This window comes from Oryzias melastigma, unplaced genomic scaffold (genome assembly GCF_002922805.2).
Source record: "Oryzias melastigma strain HK-1 unplaced genomic scaffold, ASM292280v2 sc00354, whole genome shotgun sequence".
NCBI lineage: Eukaryota > Metazoa > Chordata > Actinopteri > Beloniformes > Adrianichthyidae > Oryzias > Oryzias melastigma.
The window spans coordinates 54,467-77,828 of NW_023416952.1; the positions used below are offsets into that span (position 1 = coordinate 54,467).

Here is a 23,362-nt window from a genome sequence, read left to right on the forward strand (position 1 = left end):
GGCTCTCTGACAGTCTACTCCAATAAAGGACAGAGCAGCACAATGTTTGATTGACGGATAGTTGACAGTCGTTTCGTGTTGGGACAGGGGGTGGGGGGGGGGTGGGCATTTGCAATTATAATTGGTTATCAACTTTATAAAGTGACAAATCAATCTGTTTTTTATGTTTAGACAAAACATGATGAGATACCGGCGTTTCTTTCTGTGCTATTTGGAAAAATTCCTTTTCAAATGTCCACCTTTTAGAACCAACATGAAGATTTTTAAATTTATAAACAAAGTGATCTGCTTGAGTTTGTAAATTTTTGTTTTCCTTTAGTCATTTCCAAATATTCTAGAAGTAGATCTGCAGTGAAGCAGAAACAGGAAGTCAAGAAGAGACAGAAAAGGAGACACATCAGCATGGTGGAAACATTCCCTCCTGTCTCCTTTTCCTCTTTTCCTTGACCTTGTTGGAAAAGGTCATGGGATCAAGGAAAGGTTGTAGAGAGATTCATCAGACGGCTGAACTGACTCCAAGCTGTGATCCAGAAAATGTTCAGAAAATCTTCCAGTGAAACATCAGAAAGTTCTTCACCTGAAACCTTCTTCTCATCCTTCAGGGAGTTCAGCTCATTTACTGACCTCAGAGTCTGCAGTCTGCAGTCTGGAGTCTCCAGAAAACCACGCAGATGAAGAAATCCTGAATCCTGGATTTTGTTCCTGCTGAGGTCCAGTTCTGTCAGTCTGGACGGGTTGTTCTTCAGAACTGCGCCCAGAACTTCACAGCTGATCTCTGACAAACTGCAGTTCTTCAATCTGAAATCAGACAGAAAGTGTGTTCAGGAGCAGTGATGACAGCTGGAGTTCCAGCAAGTAAACAGAGTTTGATCAGATTTACAAGAAAATCATTATTGAAACAGATCAGTTTCAGATCAATCATCATCACACAATCAACTCAACTGATGAGGAAAATATCGAACAATGGTGTAGAAGTGGCTGCATGGTTGGAGATACTGTGGTAGATCATCCATCTACGCTGATGACTTGGTGGTCTTTAGCCTCAGTTCAGTTGGACTCCAGCAGTTACTTAATGTGTGTTCTAAGTACGGAGAACAACATGATATACAATAAAATCCATTCAAAAGTTTAACTATGATCTCCCATAAAAAAGAGGACAAATATATGTCATTTCCATGCTTTAAACTGTCTGGAAATATCCTTAGTATCTGTAATAAATCAAATATCTGGGTCATGTGATCACTGACTGTCAAATGATGTGGACATGTATCGTCAGTGCTGAATGTTATGCACAAGTTAATCTACTCCCAAGGAAATTTGGTTCTTGTTCCATTGAAGTGAGAATGACCTTATGTAGAGCAAACTACACTCCACTGTACACTGCACACCTTTGGTCAGCCTTCAGAGATTAAAAGTGATTTACAATGATGCCTTGAGACTTTTATTAAGAAGACCCAGAGGGATCAGTCAAATATCCAAATGTTAGTGTCCTCCTGAGTCAGCACACTGTGGGCTGTTTTAAGAAATCAAATGTATACATTTATGTGTTGCCTAAATGAGTCTGTAAATATAATTATTGTAATTCTTTATCAACATTGAATATAGTGCCACATGATATTCATCACAGCTGTGGAAACCCTGGTATGACTGTTTACTGAAAGTACAAGAATCTACTAAAAGATTCTTGTCAGTTTGCCAAAGCTCCAAACTGACAACAAACTTCCTCCTTCAGACTCTCAGGACGTTTCCATCATAGCTCAGTGAAGCTGCAGGTCCAGCTGGACCAGAACTTTCATGGCGGCAGGTGGAAGGAATGAAAACAGTCTGTTCAAATCCTTCAACACAGAGCTTTAGCTCATTTAGCTCCAGTGTTTAGGCTACATTCTTTCATCTAACGTTAACACAATGAGTGTAATTCCAGCGGATTCTGAAGCGGAGTAAACGAGCCTCGCGCTGATACGCAGCTCTGTGCAGTTATGAAGTGTTTGTGTAATCCACAATTATCGGCGGACACTGCAGCGGAGAAAAGCAGCTTCGTGCTCCAGCGCTCTCATTTAGAGCGCTCTAAGTTAGTAATATTGTGTATGTCGGAGCAAAGTAGGAAAGAAAAGATGCTTTTTTCCACGTCAGAATCAGCTGATACACGGTGATATTATGAATGTAGAAGATTTATGGCAAGCCAAAAAGCCATTTATTCACTGCAACATTATTGGTGTTTTAGGGTTAACTACGGTGACCCTGAAGGTTAAAACACAAACAAATTCATCAACGCAAAACATTATAAAGATCTCAATGACAAATACGAAAACCAAATAATAAAAAAGTCAAGTTGTAGAAATAAAAACAAATTCCACAAACCAAAATGATTCCTAAAAATGAAAAAGGAAATGATTCAAAAAACAAAAGTAAATTTCAAAAATCACAATGAATGGCTCTCTACTGATCACAAAATGTTTAAAAGGCTTCACCTTTTTTTTTTTAGTTTAAGTTTCAGCATTTTAAAGTCCTACTCCAGCTATATTTGATCTGTTTTTAAAGCACTTTAAAGTGGTCTTTTAATTATGATTCTGTTGTTTTAATTCGAAATCTAAAAACTTGACATTTTCCTGGACATAGTTTCTGCAGAGCGACAGGAGTTCATTAGACATTCCCCTTGGAGTTTTGGGCGGCACTGTTGGTGTGAAGTAGGGATGTCCCGATCAGGTTTTTTTGGGCCCGATCCGATTCCGAGTCATTTGATTTTGTGTATCTGCCGATACTGAGTCCCGATCCGATACTTTTATAAGACATTTAAAACATGAATAAATTAAACAAACAGATTAGTGTTGTCCCTTATTTATATTTCAATAACCTTCTTTTATCATTAAAATCTTAAATAAAACACTTCTGTGAAGTAGCTTTAATAAACAAGTAAAATACAGCAAATATAAACTAGGAAGAAAATACAATTTTCTTGTTATATAAGTGATAATTAGTCATGTGATAAAGTTTAGTGACTTTAGCTTTAACATCTTTAGAGCTTTTGAACATTTTTGACCAAATGTGATTCCTGTCCCTAATTTAAAATTCTTAAAAATAAATTATGATTTTGTTTTAGCATAAAATTTGATGAGTTTTCATGAATAGCTGATATTATTATTAGTTTTAATGTATTAGTTTTATTTATTTAGTTATTTTTAAGATTATGTGCTTCTTTTTAAGTTCTTAAGACATCACATTTTTGGTTTTATTACCACAGTAGTTAATTTTCTTAACAGTTATTTCTCTGTCAGATAAATCAAACAGGCATATCAAAGTACAGCTCGGGTCCTAAGGAGTAAAATCACGGCGCTACCATGTAGCAGTTAGCAGCTGCTGTGTAGCTGTCTGTCTGAAGCACAAAGAGCTTCACATTAAAAAGAAACAAAAACTCTATGTTTTTCTGTTGAAATGCCTCTAGAGGTTGTTGTTTGTGTTAGGACAAAACAATAGAGACACCTGCTGTCAGTATAGCATTTTTAAAAGAGTTATTGATCCCGGAAGTTTGAATCTGTGATCAAATAGCTAGCTTGACTGATTTGTTTACGTTAGCCTTCTGTTTGAACTGCTGCTGTTTTCTGCTGCGTTTTCTTGTAATGACATTTTGTGACCTTTTCATGACATGCAGACTTGGAGTGGAGTATTTATCAGGAATAATAAGATTGAAATATAAAGTTCTAATCACAATAAGAATAAATGAAATATCCAATCCTGATCAGACAAAGGAGTCCGATTTCTATCAAGTCATCAACCACGTGATTGGGCCCGATTTCCGATCACGTGGTTGGATCGGGACATCCCTAATTCAAACTGAATTTTTTAAAGAAAATGTAAATCATTCTCATAGACATTTGTCAATTAAAATGCTGATCTTCATTGGGGCTACAACAAATTTAATTTTATAAATTGTTGACACTACATTAAATAGATATTTTCAGTAATCCATTACATTAAAATGTATGGTTTAAAATAATAAAAAAAACATTGTCCGGATTCTTAAATAACTTCAACTTGTAACTTAAAAGATTTCCCTATCGATAACAACACCATCCTTTTTTTGATGCAACAAAATTGAAGGCATGGGAAACATGCACCCTAGATTTTGATGCACCATCTTGTTTTAAGTAAATATCTACCTGTTCATCCACTATCACATTGTTCAGAGGAAACAATCACCTGCAGTACAACATTTATCAAAAATGTATCACTTTAAGCTAACTAAATCGATCAAATATGGGAAAAACACTACTTACCATTTACTTATAATCCTGTGTCCTTCGCAGGTACTACTTTACTAGCACTATGTTTTATTTTATTATTTTGTTTTTATTTTTTTGCAAAAATTCCATTTGATAGGAAATTTATTTCACTCAGAAGACAACAACTTGGACTATCATGGCTACTAAAAAAGAAAATACAAGGTAGCAACTGTGTAGCTGTTATTGGGGGGAGAGGAAAAGGGGAGGAACTTTGAAAAAATAGAGGTTTATTCATCTAAAAACCAGGCTTTTTGCAAATCCGAAAAAGCTTTCACAAATCAAAAACTGTTTAATTTATTCTTTACTCTCTAAAGCATAATTTAATCCAGGTATGAGCTGTCTAGGTGCAGCAGTTTTTGAACAAGACCTGTTCTTGCGTGGTCAGAGTACAAAAAAATGTGATAAAATCATCCTCACATTTTCACAAATCAGTAAAAGCTTTCACAAATCAGAAACTGTGTTTAGTTTATGGCCTTGTCCACACGTAGGCGGGTATCTGCTAAAACGAATATATTTCTATACGTTTTAGCCTATCATCCACACGAAACCGAAGATTTAAGTCACTGAAAACGGTGCATTTGAAAAACTCCGGCCAAGGTGAAGATTTTGAAAATCTCCCGTTTTGCGTCTGCGTGTGGACATGAATAACCGGTGATTTGCGTTTTTAAACGTCACTTTTTGCGACAATTAATGCATACACGTCAGTACTAGCTGCGTTCCCATTACACATTTGCGCAAAACTTTATCGAAATTCTAGGAATTTTGAAAAAAGCAATGTTTGGAAATGACACTGTTTCCATTAAATCATCATTTTGCGATAAAGCACAAACCAACTCACGCGATAAGTCATTAAAAACACGACAATGAATGAGAACAAGTTTTTTTTTTTTTTATTTGACTCACTAAAAAGGGAGCATTGCGGTGACGTCACAGCTCTGTCTGGAGAGCATGTGCCGCGCAGAGTCTATTGACAGTCTCAGATGCTCGTGAGAAACTTTTCTCTTTAAAAACACGACGAGATCCATTTAAGTTTCTGTACCTGCACTCGCGCTTTTCCTCAAACAAGACTTCAGCAACTTCAGGCTCCAAGCTGCAGAAGTGTAGCTTCAGATGAAGCTGTGAAGCTGTTCGATCTCTCCTGCCGTCCGCGTGTTGCGCTCAGGACAGACACACAAAGAGGCGCATCTATTTCCAAAAAAGTTTTTCCATTACAGTTTTGTGAAAAAGTTCTGTTTTGATACGCCCCAAAAACCACCTCCTCTAAGCGCAAAAACTTTTTTTTTGAAAAATCCGAGTTTTTTTCGAAATTGTGTTTTTTCCATTAGGAGGATTTATTATCGGAATTCCAATTTGCAAAATTTCAGAGTTAATGGAAACACTGTCAACTACTGTTCTGGCAAGCTCACAACTGCGTCCAAGAGCGCAAGTATGCGGGGACGTGTCGATGGAATTATTTTTAAAACAATCATGTGTGGACGCAACACTTTTTATAAAACGGAGGTCAGCAGATATGCGTTTGTAGAAATACCCGCCTACGTGTGGACATGGCCTATTATTTAGTATCTTAAACATAATTTAATCCAGGTTTGAGCTGTCTAGGTGCTGTAGTTTTTGAACAGGACCTGTTCTTAGGTGGTTGGGGTGTGAAAAATACAGTAGAATGCTCTCGCGAATCGGATGTGAATCAGAAGCCAACTTCAGTGTCGTCCCACACGACACAATATGTTTCCAAGGACTGTCCAGCGTGACTCCTGCTACGGATTCCGCCCTGGCAGCAACCTCTACCCACGCCTCGACGGCCCCAAATTGGTGTGCGGGCCGAGAGAAAAATGACGATTCCATCCAGGCTCCGGCCTCACGAAAGCGGGGCTCACCTTCACCTGCCGTCACGATGCCAGCGCCGCAGTCCCACTCTTCCGCGTCATCTCTACGGCTGAATACCTAGGCAAGACCCCGCCGGTGTTATGCCGAGAACTGCCTGTTTGCAGAGAAGTGCCTCCCCTATCGCAGGAGCGCGCACACCAAACTAAGTATGATCCTTGTCCTGGAATACTTGTTCTTAAAGTTGGTGCAGCTTGATAATGTTCTACTACAATGTCACTGGTGCTCTTAGACACAAACTACTGAGCTGTTTGCTGACCTTAAGGTGTTTCTGACTCAGTCCTGTTGGTGAAAGCTTCTCTGAGCCCAAAGCATCACTACTCCTGGATACACTTTTCTGCTTTCAGGTTGATGAACTGTAGTTTGCCAGATATCAGCTGTGAAGTTCTGGTCCATGGACAGTCTAATAATACTGGAATTCTCGAGCCATGAGGTCCTCCATTGGAAATGCATTATCTCCATCGCATCCACTCCACAATTTAAGGGGAGAAGATGCGATTCTCGGCAGCCAGCAGAAATTACCAGGGAATTAATGCACCCCCTTTGTTATGTTGCAAGTCGGACCCCAAGTCTTTGTTTGTGATTGTGGACTTGATGGTGACACATTCAGTCAACATAGTTTTGTTAGTTTTATTGAAATGCCAAATGTTACAGACATAGCCTACAATGCAGCAATGACATCCACAAATGGTGACGCACAAGAGGAAGCAGGGGTTGAAAACAAAATTAGATAAAATAATATGGTATCCTCTCCACAATTTAAGGGAATACAGGCGTAGAAATTTGTATTTGACTTGAAAAATAACTAGTTATTTAAAATAACTCTGTTCTACTGGCGCAGTGGTTAGCGCACTGGTTAGCGCTCTTGCCTCACAGCAAGAAGGCCCCAGTTCAAATCCCGGCTGGGGGATTTGGGACTTTTCTATGTGGAGTTTGCATGTTCTCCCCGTGCATGCGTGGGTTTTCACCAGGGACTCCGGCTTCCTCCCACCGTCCAAAAACATGCTTCATAGGTTAATTGGTGACTCTAAATTGCCCCTAGGTGTGAATGTGAGAGTGAATGTGTGCGTGATTGAGGCCCTGTGACAGACTGGAGACCTGTCCAGGGTGTACCTCACCTTCGCCCGTCAGTAGCCGGGATAGGCTCCGGCACCCCGCGACCCCGAAAGGGACAAAGCGGTTAGGAAGATGGATGCATGGATGGACAAAACACATGTAGTTTAATTGTGATTACGAGATGATCAACAATGTAGAAAGAAGCGTCCTCTTCTCCCTTTCCCCGGAGATGCAGACACTTCACATGTATAAACAATCTTTATTTTGTGGTTAATAGCCAAAACAGCAGAAGAACACTTCTAAAAAGTTGGTTTTGATCTATATTTAATTTTATTAGTGAGTCTACCCTCATTTAACGCCTTAATTCCGTCTTGTGCTCAAGCCCTCCCTTTATTTCTCTAAAACAGGGGTCTCCAACTAATTTGGCGAGAGGTCCAGTAACTCTGTCAGCTTGGTAGACCGGGTCCGAACATGCAAAAACATTCAGTCGATATTTCACTTTTCTGTTCTTTTATTTAATTACAACGTGTAGTTAAATTTGCAAAGAACTATTTTAGCTTATTGTCTCAACAAGTATTTCTCTAATTCCTTTATGTACAAAAATACATACATACATTGTACAGTTAAAAAAATATTGCACATAAACTTGCTTGCTTAAAGTGCAATATGTGTGCTCTTTCACAAACTTTAACATTCTGCTGCCTGTCACTTAAAGTGCAACAGGTAACATGAATGTACCTCATAAAGCATTCATAATTAATCAATTTTCTTGTGCAAATGTTAATTTTCTGTTTTACAACCCTTAGAAGTACGTTGCAAATAATGCTACATATTGAACATTAAAGTAATAACTTTCATAGGTGCAAAAAACATTATTAACAAAGGTAAACTACAAAACAGACTTAAAGAGACGTAGATGGTACTTTGAATGGTGGTGTCTAGCTGGAACTGTATGGAGCTAAATTTGGGCCAAAATTATTTCAAACCCAAATAAAACAAATTGAAAAAATATTGGTGTTTGGCCAAAAAAAAGTTAAAATGTCAGAAATTTTTTACTGTTCTTAAATACACTTAATTATTTTCAACTTCAAATGTTTTCTTTTTTAGATTTAATCAGTTTCAATATTTCTTCCAATTTAACTCTTCTTTTTTTTCTTTTTCGAATATAAAAATTTCAGTTTCAAAACTTTTAGCCTTGTTGTGGCGGGGCTAACACAAAGGGCCCATCAAAAATCAAAGAGAGTGCTAACTTCAAGCCCAGTGTTTTCACTGACTGTCTGTACTATCATGTTCTAAAGTTATCCCAAGACGGATGTAAAGATCAGAGTTTTATCCCGAACAAAACGGGATAAAACTCTGATCTAGCAGAGTCAGTAAAATGCACCAGGACTGAAGTTACCACACTCATCCACTTGGTTTGGTCCTTCGTGTTAGCCCCACAACAAAAGGGCAAAAAGTTTTGAAACTGAAATTTTTATATTCGAAAACTAACAAAAAAAATAGAGTTGAATCTAAAAAAAAAAAAAAAAAAGAATAAAAATGTTTCGTTTTGAAACCTTAAAAAGTGTACATTTGAAGTTGAAATTAAGTTCATTTTAGAATGAAAATAATTTTCTGACATTTAATTTTTGTTTTTTGCCAAACATCATTTTTTTATATATAAATTTGTTTTAATTGGTTTCAAATAATATTGGCACCAGTGTAGCTCCATAGCCCTGCACATCCATGGAAAGCAGCTCGGTTCTTGTTGACGACAGGAGAATCTGTCTGACCTTTTCTTGAAGCTGCTGCCCCTCTTTTCCTTCTAATATTGTTTCTGTCTTTGCCTCCATACACACTTTAATCATTTTGGAGTGACTTTAGTGCTTGCCCAACATCCACTCGTGAGCTCGTTGTTGTGCTGTTAACGTCTGTGTGTTGTACGCTCACACTGTACTTTCAGTTCGTATATTTTCCGTGACCACGTCACTCATTCTGTCGGGTAATTTGTCACAGAAGTTTTGTTTTGTCTCGTAGCGCCGCTTGATATCAGCGCTCTTAACAAAAGAAGCAGACTCCATGCTTATAATACAAACCGGCTTTGTAGAACTCACTGCTGGTAAATAAATGCGAAAGCTTCGGTCCATCATCTCCAAAGACACCATTTTCAGTCCACTTTTCTAATTGTTGATAGAGCCATTGTTCACGCACATTCCAGATAACTTTACGTCCCAACTACGTAAACATTAGAACACTGCTTTGAGCTTTTCCGGTTGAAGGACCCCGGTCTGAACGTAGCTGTCCTCGCGCGCGCCTGTTCAAAAATCGCCGTGTAAAGATTAATGAAAAATCGTACTTTTTTATTAAAAATGTTTGGCGGTCCGGATAAAAGGGTCCCGGGGTCCCAACCCGGACCGCGGTCCGCCAGTTGGGGACCCCTGCTCTAAAATATCTCAACAAACAGGTTGATTCACAGAACCCAAGACCAACGAGCGTCTTCGCATAATTAGTTCACCAAACTCCAGATATTAGCGGACCAAAACAGCCACTCTGCCAACTCGTTCCCTTTTAATACTTTTGTCATTCTTACACAATTCACAGAAAAACAAAGCAGTAATTCAAGAAAAATTAAAGAATATGAAACAAAAAAATATACATGTAAGGGGCTGTTGTGGTTTATGTTTTATGTAGTAGTTCACTTTCGGCTTATCACTTTCGGGGTCGCCACAGCGTAACAGCACCCACTGTTTCGCATCAGTGATTTGGCAGAGTTTTTACGCCGGATGCCCTTCCTGACACAACCCTGTACTTGAGGGGCACAGGGACCCAGATAGGCAGCAGCATCAAGGGTCTTGCCTAAGGACCCAATCTGGGTGGGGATCAGTGGACAACCCTGGGAATTGAAGTTTATTATGTTTTATGTGATAAACTGATTTGTTTTTATGCTGTAGTCCCGAGCTCACTTAATAAAATAATAATAATAAAATAATAAAACAGAAGAACAATGGTTTGATTGCATAATACAATCAAATTAAATAAATTCCACTGAAAGCACAAAAATTTTTCAGAATTCAGATGTTTCGTTATGCAATATTTCACTGACGTTGATATAATTATGGGCTGCACGGTGGCGCAGTGGTTAGCGCTCTTGCCTCACAGCGAGAAGGCCCCGGTTCGAATCCCGGCTGGGACCTTTCTGTGTGGAGTTTGCATGTTCTCCCCGTGCATGCGTGGGTTTTCACCGGGGACTCCGGCTTCCTCCCACCGTCCAAAAACATGCTTCATAGGTTCATTGGTGACTCTAAATTGCCCCTAGGTATGAATGTGTGAGTGAATGTGTGTGTGATTGAGGCCCTGCGACAGACTGGCGACCTGTCCAGGGTGTACCCCGCCTTCGCCCATCAGTGGCCGGGATGGGCTCCGGCACCCCCGCGACCCCGACAGGGACGAAGCGGTCTGGAAGATGAATGAACGAATGAATGAATGAATGATATAATTATTATTTTTGGAATATGCATTGATTTACAGAGGCAAAAACCGGCCTAACTTACTTTTTTCGATTGTTTTCCTATTGTAACTAGATCCTCCATAAGATCCTATATCTTGATACGACGAGGAAACGAACTTTGCATTCTCGTTATTGCGAGATGATGAAAACGTTTTGTCTTTCCTGCACGTGGACTGATTTAAGTTTATTTTTTAATGTTTATCAACAACAACAGCTGAAGATGATACTTCATTAAAGTCTTTTGTGGTATATATTTTTGTCCTAGAAGATCTACGCTGTTTGAATGTCCTAATTGAATCTCATGCACCACCTCCACCCCTTTACATAACTGGAAAATACAGGTTTATTGACAGAACTTTGGGGTGACGAGTGTTTCAGCAAGAAGCGTTAAGTGAGCTCTGACAGGTTAGATCAGCAGCTGCCTGACAAAATCCGAGCCCCCTCGTGTTTTATGGAGAATATTTGGTTGGAAACGAAAAAGGCGATCTCAAACATGGCGAACCCACAAAAGCTCCAGAATAATCTCTGTTGTTATCATCCATCTTCTTTGTAGACTCTTTGGAACAAAATACGAGTGTTACAAAACAAATCAATGATGTCTGAGATCGGAGAGACGCATTCTGGCAGGGAGACGCACTAGGACGAGAATCCTACTTAGTTGTGCAGCGCACTCCCGCGACAGGGGACGCACTTCTCGGCAAACAGGCCCCTCTCGGCATAACACCGACTGGTACGAGAGGCTGTCATCCGGCGATCGACCGAACCTCTTCGGCAGTCGAGCTCTCTCCACCTGGCATCACCGATTCCTATGGAGCCGGGCATCAGATCAATTCTCCGCCGGACATCAACAAGTAGAAGTGCTGCACCCGTCTCTTTTGTCTCTTTTCCCGCACACAACGCTGTTTATTGGAGACTCCATAATGGGAAATATCCACTTTGGTAACGCGACTACCTGCTGTTACCCAGGTGTGACAGTCTCCGTTGTCCTCAATAACCTCCCCCTTCTGATACCCAATCTGTCACCAACAATCAAAAATCATTGTTCACGTAGGAGTGAATGAATCACGAAGACTGGAATCCGACTTCCTCCTTCTTTTTGACATTTTGAAAGGCACTGACAAATCTATTTCCGGTCCTCTCCCATCCATAAATCACAGAGCAGAACATTTTAGCCACATCCTTGCCATGCACTTTTGGCAGCATAACATGTGTGGAAAATATGATTTTATTTTTATTGATAATTTTAACTTGTTTTGGAATCGTTCACAACTTTTTAGAAATGATGGTATACAACCAAACATTTACTGGGCTCAGGTTTTAGGAGCTAACATACAATATATTGTTCAAAACAGTTCAAATTTATGACTAATAACCAACCATAACCAATTCATTAATAATCCTCCCGTTTCCCATTCAAATCATAACACTTAAATAAAATGTACTTACTTACTAGACAAGCCGTGCTGAGCGCGGGGGAGGTGCGTGCAGCGCTCTACAGCGGCTATACCCAAATGCTCCTTTTATCTCGACGAAAAGGAATAAATGTAAATAAATACAGAAGGACCAATGGAGGACCTCATGGCTCGAGAAGTCCAGTATTATTAGACTGTCCATGGACCAGAGCTTCACAGCTGATATCTGACAAACTGCAGTTCATCAACCTGAAAGCAGACAGAAAAGTGTATCCAGGAGTAGTGATGCTTTGGGCTCAGAGAAGCTTTCACCAACAGGACTGAGTCAGAAACACCTTCAGGTCAGCAAACAGCTCAGTAGTTTGTGTCTAAGAGCACCAGTGACATAATAGTAGAACATTGTCAAGCTGCACCAACTTTAGGAACAAGTATTCCAGTAAAACAAATTGTTTGGAGGAGTATGTTTGAAGCTGCAGCTGCTCTGTGGAAAATAGCATTATAAGAGGACATTATCAGAGATGGATTTTCAGGAACTTTTAGAAACTTTAATTGATTAATTAAATTAGAAATGTGAATTTAGAAATAATTCTGGATTTTGTTCTGTGTTGGAGACAACTCAGAACATTCAATGAAGATCAGAAATGGGAAGATTTTTTTCAGTAACTTGTCAGGTGGTGCATGGTGATCAATTCAGCATTTTTTCATTAAAAAAAAAAGACTTCAGTTAGTGTTACAACAACTGTGTTGGATAGATGTAAAAACACTATAAACATTTGTGAGCAGCAGTATGGTTTCATGCCAAGAAAGAGCACTACAGATGCAACATTTGCTTTGAGGATGTTGATAGAGAAGTACAGAGAAGGTCAGAGAGAGCTCCACTGTGTCTTTGTAGATCTGGAGAAAGCTTATGACAGAGTGCCCAGAGAGGAACTATGGTATTGTATGAGGAAGTCTGGAGTGACAGAGAAGTATGTCCGAGCAGTGCAGGACATGTATGAGGGCTGTAAGATAGCGGTCCTCCCTCATGCTTTGGTCTGCAGCTACTGCATCCTCACTGCAGCTAACACTTCACATCTGCTGAACCAGTAAAGTCCAGTTTCCGACTCACAGATTCTGGTTCACATTGGAAGTAGGGCTAGAAATCACTGGGTACCTCACGATACGATGCGATACGCAATACATGGCTCATGATATTGATAATATCGCGATACTGCGATGTAGTAGTAGTTCACTTTTGGCTTATCTCTTTCGGGGTCGCCACAGCGTAACAGCACCCACTGTTTCGCATCAGTGATTTGGCAGAGTTTTTATGCCGGATGCCCTTCCTGACGCAACCCTGTACTTGAGGGGCACAGGGACCCAGTTAGGCAGCAGCACCAAGGGTCTTACCTAAGGACCCAATCTGGGTGGGGATCAGTGGACAACCCTGGGAATCGAACCCAGGGCTTCTGCGTGCCAGCCCTTCACCTAGCCCACTGAGACACCCAGGCGCCTTCTTCTGCGAACTTTGGTGAAAATCATCTCTATTAACTAACAATATATAGAAGAACACATATTTTTGGGGAAAATATATCCCCATTTATTTTTTTAACTTAAACACAATCATAATAAACAACTTTTCTTATTTTGTGCAACAAATTATAGACACTTTTGTGCAACATTGCTGAAATCAGTAATATGTCTTTGACAAGCAACAACTGAATTGGAATTATCTGTCAGATTCAATGTTAACAATAGTAAACATGATCAGCAGTGACACTATTTAGTGCAGAATTGTTATAAACAACAGAACAAAATTGAATCATTTAAGTGGCGACAGCTATCTACCTCCAAAGGAACGTCACACCAAAGGATGATGAATATAATGTTTTACAGCCTCTCTCAAGTGTTACCTATTTTTTTGTACACTTTTTCCTCACTTGAAAAGGGTTGAGGATCCAAAAATGAAGGATGATTTACTCAGACTGTTACTTGAGATTATTTTTCCAATCTTTATCTATTTTCCATTTGCTCAGTCAGCAGTCAGTAGGTAAAAACCCTAAAACACACATAATTGCAATAAATATTCACAAATTCTATTACAGAATAGCAATAAACAACTTTAATCAATAATTATTTATATAATTTTAAGTACTTTAACTAACTAGTAACCTCCCTATTTTACAGTGAATTCATGTACTTTATTTTAATTACATTTGTATTTAAGTTTATACATAAAATCCTACATTTTTATTTAAGAATTACTTTAAATTAACATTAGCAACAAGTAATTACATTCATTTGAAAATTTCACACCATAAATTTACTAAAGCTACACCGTACACCAGCAGGTTAAACATCGAAGTGCATGAAAACGAAAATTCCGACCGGTACCTGAAGTACACACAAACAGTTGCGATGCAAGTACCTACTTCCCAGAGTAAACAGGAAGTAAGTGATCGCGGTCATTCTAGCTCTCAGACAAAGTCACTTCTTACCGGCTGGATCTCCTACAGATGGAGGATAAATGCTGACAGGTAGACAAGCTTTACACACGCGCTACAGAGCCTGTATCTCACCAGAGCTTCTCCCGAATTAAGCGCGTGCATCGGCATTAAATGTCCGACGCAGCACGCCCATCTGCTAAATAGTTCCGTTACGCGACCCAGACGCTCAGCACTGCAGCCTCTTCAAATGAAAATATAAGATCGATACTTGGTGAGAACCCGGGCTGCACGGACAATCAGAACAAACCTGCTTATGATTTTGATTCTTCCTGACTGGAATTTTAAAAATATTAAGTCTAGTTGTTGAGTGGAACTACAAACATAGTGCTTCTTTTGACTCTTTAGCCCCCAGTTTTTTATAAAAACTACCTGTAGAGGCTCTTCTATCTAACACAGCAAAGATTTTGTCATTATAATGAATGAATGAATGAATGAATAAATTAATGAAATGGTTTATTTCAAGCAATCAGGTCATAATACATGAAATAACATATCACTTAATGAATCACAAGTAGATCACCTGAAAGGGAGTGGAAGGAAGCAAACTTATATAATCCCACCCCGACTCGACCATTTTATCTACATGAATTATCAATATCCGGTTCAGGACTTAATATCAAATATACAGTTTTTCCAATTGCTAAAACACTAAGTGCCATTCTCCAAACAAGCTCATCAATTGCCTTAACTCTTTTCTCAAAAACATCACTCTTTGGTCAAAACCTAAAACACAATTTGCAGTTAACACACAATTTTCAAAACTCCAATTCACTCTTTGCGGAACACAAGACACATTTTCACTTTTAAGACACAGTCGGCATTCACAACACACAAGGTGCAAAACATTAACACAAAGAGGCAAAACTCAAACTCTGTTCTAACACAGGAGTCATCATTAACACACAACTGGTCAAAGCTGAAGACACTTTTTGCTAATCAACTGCACTGAATATGCAGGCAGTTCTGGAGCAACTAAACATCTAATGAAAAATGGAAAACAGAGAAAGGCAATTGAGACCCAGAGCCACATTGGGACCCGAACCCCCACCCAGACCTGCACCCAGGCCCTAGACCAGCACCAAGACCAGAACCTCCACCCAGACCTGCACCCAGGCCCAGACCAGCACCAAGACCAGAACCTCCACCCAGACCTGCACCCAGTCCCAGACCAGCACCTAGACTCGCTCCAAGACCCAGACAAAGTACAGCGATTTCTGATGCGATCCGGGCCACTGTAATTGACCATGTGTTGGTTCATGGAATGACCATGAGGGAAGCAGGTCAAAGGGTCAACCCCCAACTCAGTCGGTTCACAGTGGCATCAATCGTGTGGACATTTAAAAAGGAAAACAGGTCAGTGCAAACTGAAACAATTAGAGAATACGAAATGAAAGTATGTTTTACTTACTGTGACAAGGGATAAACGTAAAATATATTTGTATGTGAAAAAACATTTGATGTTGTCTTTATCCGTTTTAGTGAAAACACATTACCCAACATTTTACAAGAGAAATTAACTTTAAATGAGTAACTATTTATCCTGTAATTTGCATTACTGTAGCAATAATTCTCTACTCGGCTGATTCTTATTTTACAATAAATAATAAGCATTTTTTACAGATGTAAAAATGTGTACTTTATTTAGGCATTACAAAATATCTTCTTACATTCTATTGTCAATTTTGCTATATATTATTTTAAACTTTCATTTACTGTTTGCATTGCTTTGCAGAGCTGCTAGACAGTCTTATGTGGGTGGACGACCAGCTGTATTCAACCAACAACAGAAGGCTCTCATGTGCAAATGGTGGTTCAAAATAATGCAATAAAGCTATCAGAAATTCAACAACGAATAACTGAGGACAACATCAACTTCAGATCCATCAACAGTGTAAGCCTTTCCACCATTGCTCGAGTACTGCATCGCAACAGAGTCAGCATGAAACAAATTTACAGAGTTCCTTGTGGAAAAAACTCGGATCATGTGAATAACTGAGATTTCATTATGTTCAAGTAAGTGAATTGCTAAAAATACAGTAATTTTCTCCATGTCTTCTATGTTATTTACTGTTTTCTTTTTGCTTTCTAGGGTGTCTTTGAATTTGATTCAATGGACAGGACACATGAGTTTATTTTTGTGGATGAGGCTGGTTTTAATCTGGCAAAAAGAAGGAACAGAGGTTGAAATATCATTGGTCAACGGGCCATTGTGCAAATCCCAGTTCAGCGTGGGGGAAATGTCACACTCTGTGCTGCTATCAGTAACTTGGGAGTTCTACATCGCCATGCTGTTTTGGGTCCTTACAACACACAACATCTTCTAACCTTTTTGGATGGTCTTTGTGATGCTGTTTTGTCTCAATTTCTTCAAGACAATGACAGGGATGATGCAGGCCCTGTCCACATGTAGCCGGGTATCTGCTAAAACGAATATATTTCTATGCGTTTCGGCCTATTGTCCACACGAAACCGGAGGTTTCAGTCACTGAAAACGGTGCTTTTGGAAAACTCCGGCTAAAGTGAAGATTTTGGAAAACTCCGGTTCTGCGTCTGCGTGTGGACATGAATACCCGGTGATTTGCGTTTTTAAACGTCACTCTTTGCGACAATTGGTGCATACACGTCATAGATGCGACGTTGTTTATGTCCGACAGTGCTCAGCATGGACCCGAGGAGTGTGTTAATTATTACACTGGTACAGATGCTTCGTGCTTGCTTTTTTTTACAAACACATTTACTGCTTCTTGTCGAGGAGGAAAGGAGAAGAAGCGCTTTCCAGTCGGCTATTTTACAACAAATATCCCTCCTCCTCCTCGAAGGCATGCCACTCGTGAAAGACGCCGTCGGAGATTTTGGGTCCGACCTGGACGCACCGCCAGCTGGTGGGAGAACTTTGAGCTGGAAGTCATCCTCCCGGATGAATGGCGTGAAAATTTCCGCATGTCCAGGTTGTCGCTGTTGTCCCTGTCGGAGTTACTGCGTGCTCATATAGAAGGACAGACTACGGTCATGCGATCCCCTGTCGATGTGGTTAAAAAGGTTGCCTGCACCCTGTATTATTTGGCTGACGAGAGAAGATTACGGAAAACAGCAAATGCTTTTGGTTTGTCCAGACAAGTAGTCTCAAAAGTAGTTAGGCAAGTGTGCAAAGCTATTACTGTGCACTTGGGACCGCAATACGTAAAGCTGCGAACAACCGAGAATGACGTGCATTCACTTGTAGAGGCGTTTGAGAAGATGCACGGCCTGCCTCACTGCCTCGGTGCTGTGGATGGCACTCATGTGGATATAAAGCAACCATCGGTAAACTCCACTGACTATATTGACAGAAAGGGAAGATATTCCTTCAACATTCAGGCGACCTATGACTATAAGTACTGCTTCATGGATGTTGTGGTAAAATGGCCAGGAAGCGTACACGACGCTCGGATTTTCTCCAACTCATCAATCAACGAGTACCTAAAAAATGAAAAAATCCCACCGTGCCCAAGACAACTTATTGACAATGAAGCGCCAATTTCTGTTTACATCCTAGGCGACCCCGCCTACCCGCTGTTACCGTATCTAATGAAAGAGTACGGCAACGGTGGGAGCAATCCACAGGAACAGTATTTTGGACTTTCTTTATGCAGAGCACGCATGGTAATAGAATGCGCATTCGGGAGACTTAAGGCGCGATTTGGAGCTCTGAGAAGAGCGATGGACATTAATCTCAACGATCTGCCCTTTGTTATTTATGCGTGTTTCGTGCTGCATAACTTTTGTGAGATTAATAAAGACTCCATTGATGACCGCAGGATTAGTGAAGCCATTGAGCACGACAGAGAACATCAGCCAGTGTCACAACCACCTACAAGAGGAGACAGCTGAAGGGAAGAGGGTCCGGAGAGTCCTCACCCAGTATCTGGATCCATAAGAGACAGCGGGGGCCCCACTGTTATCAGTCTCTGTGTCCGACACATTTTTAGTTGGTTCCTGAGTGGACGAGGAAGACGTGGAAGGCGAAGGAAGAGGGAGGCTCTGATCCAGTTCAGTGGTTTCGATTCCCGACGACATGGTTGCAGTGGCTGGTGATCCTCCCCAGATTTGCTCACACAGTTCAAAGTAGAGTAGAACCACTCTACCATGTCCACTCCGGCGACCAGAGTCAACAGCCTGTCGGTATTTTCCTCTGACTGCCTTTAATTTAGTGGTCAGGATAGCGCGCGTTAGCTCTCGCTTTTCATGGGGAAACTCGGTAGACGTCTCTGCAGGATACTGCTCCAAATACTGAGTTAAGATGTCCACATACTTGCATTGACATGACTCCCAATTGATGTTTTCCTGTGTCTTGTTAACTTTATATTCCCTAACCACACTTAAAAGCAATTCCACCTCTTTGTCGGTCCACTAGCGCCATGTTTCAAGTTTTGCGGAAATGACGACACAAAAAGGAGTGCTCTGATTGGATAGATTTCACTGACTTTTAGGAAAACACTGCCAACTACTGTTCTGGCATGCTCATAAGATCGCCCAAGAACGCAAGTATGCGGGGACGTGTGGATGCAATTGTTTTTAAAACGATCACGTGTGGACGCAACACTTTTTCTAAAACGGAGGTCGGCAGATATGCATTTGTAGAAATACCCGCCTACGTGTGGACATGGCCGCAGTTTTTGTTATTGTCTGGGACAATGCAAATTTTCACAAGGGTCAGCTCATCAGACAGTGGTTCCACACAAATCCTCAGTTTGTATTAGTTTTTCTTCCTTCTTATTCTCCTTTCCTTAACCCAACTGAAGAATTTTTTTCAGCTTGGCGTTGGAAGGTATATGAGAGAGAACCTTACACTCAGGAAAACCTGTTGCAGGCCATGGACATGGCCTGTGATGACATTTCCATTGAGTCCTGTCAAGGCTGGATCAGGCACACAAGATCCTTTTTCCCCCGTTGTCTGGCTAGGGAGAATATTGCCTGTGATGTTGATGAAGTCCTCTGGCCTGACCCAGCACAGAGACAAGATGGTGAAATGCAATGAATGCGAATCTATATTTATTGTGAAAATTAAAAAGAATTGGCAAATATGAAATGAATCCCTGATACTTTTTACTGCTTAATTCCTCTGGTTTGTGTGTGTGTGTGTGTGTGGTGGTGGTGGGGGGGGGGGCATAGCTCTTTGTAAAACATTTTGTGAACAGTGTTAAGATTTTTGTTGTGTAGTGTGTTGTGATTGCTGCATGAATGTTAGTTTTGATGACAGAGTCTTCATTATGAACTCATAGTGAGCTTCTGACTGAAGAGTCAAGAATTTTGTATATTTAGTTTATATTTTTAGAATTGTGTTAAGTGTTTTGGTGTATAGTGTGTTGGATTCGATGCGTGTGTGTGTAAGTTTTGACAACAGTCTTCTTATTGACCTCAAAGTGAGATTTTGATTCACGAGTTAAGTATTTTTTATATTTAGCTTATGTTTTGAAAATTGTGTTTGGTGTTTGTTTAAATTGATCTAATGTTTCAGAAAATGTGTTTTAGCATTTGGAAAAAACTGTAATAGATTCTGGCGATAAAAGATCATTAAGCATACGGACCGAGAACCAAAAGCTGACCTAAAAACTATGTGAAATTAAAAGACCTGGTGCTGATCCAAGCTCAGCAAATAAGCACCAGAACCTGGTCTGTGGTAAAACCTGTCATTCCACCATACTTTGACCTCCTCACACATTTTCACAAGGACCTGCTGCTCTATGGGTCAGAAATGTGCTGTAATTGTTTGTCTATTTAAATCTGCAGTTCTGTGATTGGTTCATGTTTTTTTTCAAAGAACACAGAGAACATCAGAATCAGAATCAGAATCAGAATGATCTTTAATGTCTGTCACTGTTGCACAAGGACTTGTGTTACAACGAAAAAACAGTGGCTCTCCAGACAAGTGAATAAAAGATAAAATATGTAAAAAGTCTAAAAACTCTGTAGAATAAAAAATAAGAATAAAAATATTATTTACATATATTGTACATGGAAGATAAATTAAAGACAGTACCAATATCAATTGTTATTGCACATAGGTAAGATTGCACATCTGAATATTGCACATTTCAGAATACAGGTTATAAGTTCCCTCTTTTATTTAGCATGAATGCTGCCCTTGGAAAAAAACTGTTTTTGAGTCTGTTGGTGCGGGCCTTGTGTGACCTGTACCGCCGGCCTGAAGGCAGCAGCTGGAAGAGGTGGTGGTTTGGGTGGTGGGGGTCTTTTATTATGCGGTCTGCTCTGCTTTTGTAGCGGGAGGTGGATATGTCCTCTAGGCTGGGTAGGGGGGAGCCGGTGATCTTCTGTGCCGTGTCGATCACCCTCTGCAGCGCTTTCCTGTCAGCGGCTGAGCATCCTGCGTACCACGTTGTGATGCAGTACGTCAGGATGCTCTCTATGGTGGCTCTGTAGAAGGCCACCAGCAGCACCCTCATGCTGCTGGTGCATGAACTTATCCGAGAAATCTACACCTTGATGGACTTGGGTTCTCATTTTTAGTCTGGTGTGAAAAACCCAGGATAATATTTGTAACTATCAGGTAAAGAAAATCCAGGATTGCAGATTGTTTTGATTTTTTTTCATTGAATTCAACAGTCCTCTGTTGTTTCTTCTTCACTGACATCTATTGGATAATTTATCACTGCTCCCTCCATGCTGAACGCGTTAGCTTGGGTCTCTCTTTTTGCGTGTTTTTTGTACTTTCCGCGCTCCACAGATGCCATGAAGGATTGTCATATAACAGACAGGCACTACTTGACATTGCAGATTTGCACCATTTCGGATTTAAACGGATTTATACCTCCAGATCTGCAACTCATTGTTCGCCGCCACAGCCATCAGGAAGGCTCCGACTCGCCGGCTTCCAATGAGCTAGCCGATCCGAGGAGAGTGCTTCGGAAACAGAGACGCAAGAAGGGAGGGCTCCATGCTAGGCTGAAAGGCCATGTGGCGCGACCACTGCTGCCCAGCTTTCTGCTAGCTAACATGCGGTCTCTGGAAAACAAACTGGATGAACTAAGAGTCAGGATTACAACACAGCGGGAAATAAGAGAGTGCTGCCAGAGTGATTTTCACTGAAACCTGGCTTTCACGAAATGTCATAGATTCCACTGTTAATCTACAGACTCACTCCATTCATCGGGGAGACCGGACAGCAGCCTCCGGTAAGGCAAAAGGGGGCGGTGTGCTGTTTGTGTGTTTATCAACAACACGTGGTGTGAGGATGTACAGACTGTTCATCAGCACTGCTTGCCTGATGTGGAGTTGTTGATGCTCAAATGCCGCCCGTGTTATCTACCAAGGGAGTTAACAGCTGTGTTTTTGGCCACCGTCTACATCCCTCCGTGAGCCAACTCTACAGCGGCACTCAGCAAGCTCCATGACATCATGAGCGCACTGGAGACAGCTCTAACTGATGCTGTTTTTATTATGGCGACTTCAATCGGTGCCATTTCTGGACTGTATTTCCCAAACATCACCAGCATGTAAACATTCCTACCCGTGACAAGAACACCTTGGATCATGTATACACCAACGTAAAAGCTGGATGCAGGACCGCACCCCGCCCCCACTTTGGAGACTCAGACCACATCTCTTTGTTCCTTTACACAGGCTACAGACAAAGACTCAAACAATCAGCTCCAGTCACCAAACCGGTTCAGCTCTGGACACCTGAGATTGAGGACACACCGCAGGACTGTTTCACTACCACAGACTGGGATGTGTTTAAAGCTGCGGCTACTCTGGAGGACTCTTCTGTCAACACACAGGACTATGCTGACTATGTGACTGGGTACATCAGCACTTGTGTGGAGAACATCGTGCCCACCATCCAAGTCAGGAAGTTTGTTCCATTGCTTTTACATCTAGCAATGAGACTGAGTACAAAGCTGCGAAGCCTACAGGAGAGAGGCAGCTTCTCTGGTGACTTGGTGTGAGGACAACCATAGACGGTATAAGAATAACTGGACAGAGCAAGCCCCCCACTTCCATATAGGAAGTACCACTGGGTTGCAAAAAGGCGAAAGTCCCATTGACTTACATTGAGAAACAGACAGTTATTTCTCTGTCATTTTATATGTCAGAATAACCATTCTTCCTCTGCTGCTTTCTGCTTAACTTCTTTTTTCTAATCCTAATTTTTTTTAAAGATTTTTTTCCATTTTCACAAGTTATTAGAGTTATAAATTGACCAATCAGATGGCTCAATAAGCGTTTGTGGGTCTGACGTCGAACGTCTGGGGGGTTTGATTGACAGATGACGGGTAGCCAATGGGAGCAGACTTCATCAATGGGTCCGTGAAGACCTTTTAACACCTACTTTACAATTCAACAATGTAATCATTGTCCTACTGTTGTTTTCCTCAATGGAATGTACCGATGCAGCAGTTTAAAACAACAAGAGGAGCATGCTGTCGACATTTTTAGATGAGGATTTACTCTGTAGAAATAGATTTCACGTCTGAGGTTATGTGCTTCGGACTTTTTTGTTTAACGTTCGTTTTTCTTTATTTCACTGTTTTGGTTGTAGCTTATAAATTATAAGTTGCATATATGCGCATAAAACCACCAACCGAAGTTTCATCTTCGCCGCACTTTTCCAGCTTCAGCCTGAATTAGACGCAGCCGTCTGAGGAACGCGAGACAAACTTGAAAAGACCTGGTCATATTTTCAAACAGAAAAAAGATCCAGCTGTTCACTTGTTAGGATGGTTATTTATTTTAAATATCGCTGAACGCGCTTCTCACGTGCAT

The 23,362-nt window shown here is 40.7% G+C and overlaps 1 protein-coding gene across 1 annotated transcript in view; it reads right to left on the minus strand.

Moving 5' to 3' along the window:
* Nucleotides 1-761: 761 nt before the first annotated feature.
* The window catches only part of LOC112140776 (NLR family CARD domain-containing protein 3-like), a gene marked incomplete at both ends in the record, with an annotated part of 27,255 nt that continues 4,654 nt past the window's right edge, over nt 762-23,362 (minus strand). The window contains one exon of the mRNA XM_036210993.1: nt 762-798. Within this exon, the coding sequence (XP_036066886.1) occupies nt 762-798 (37 nt within the window). The remainder of the gene's footprint in view (nt 799-23,362) is intronic.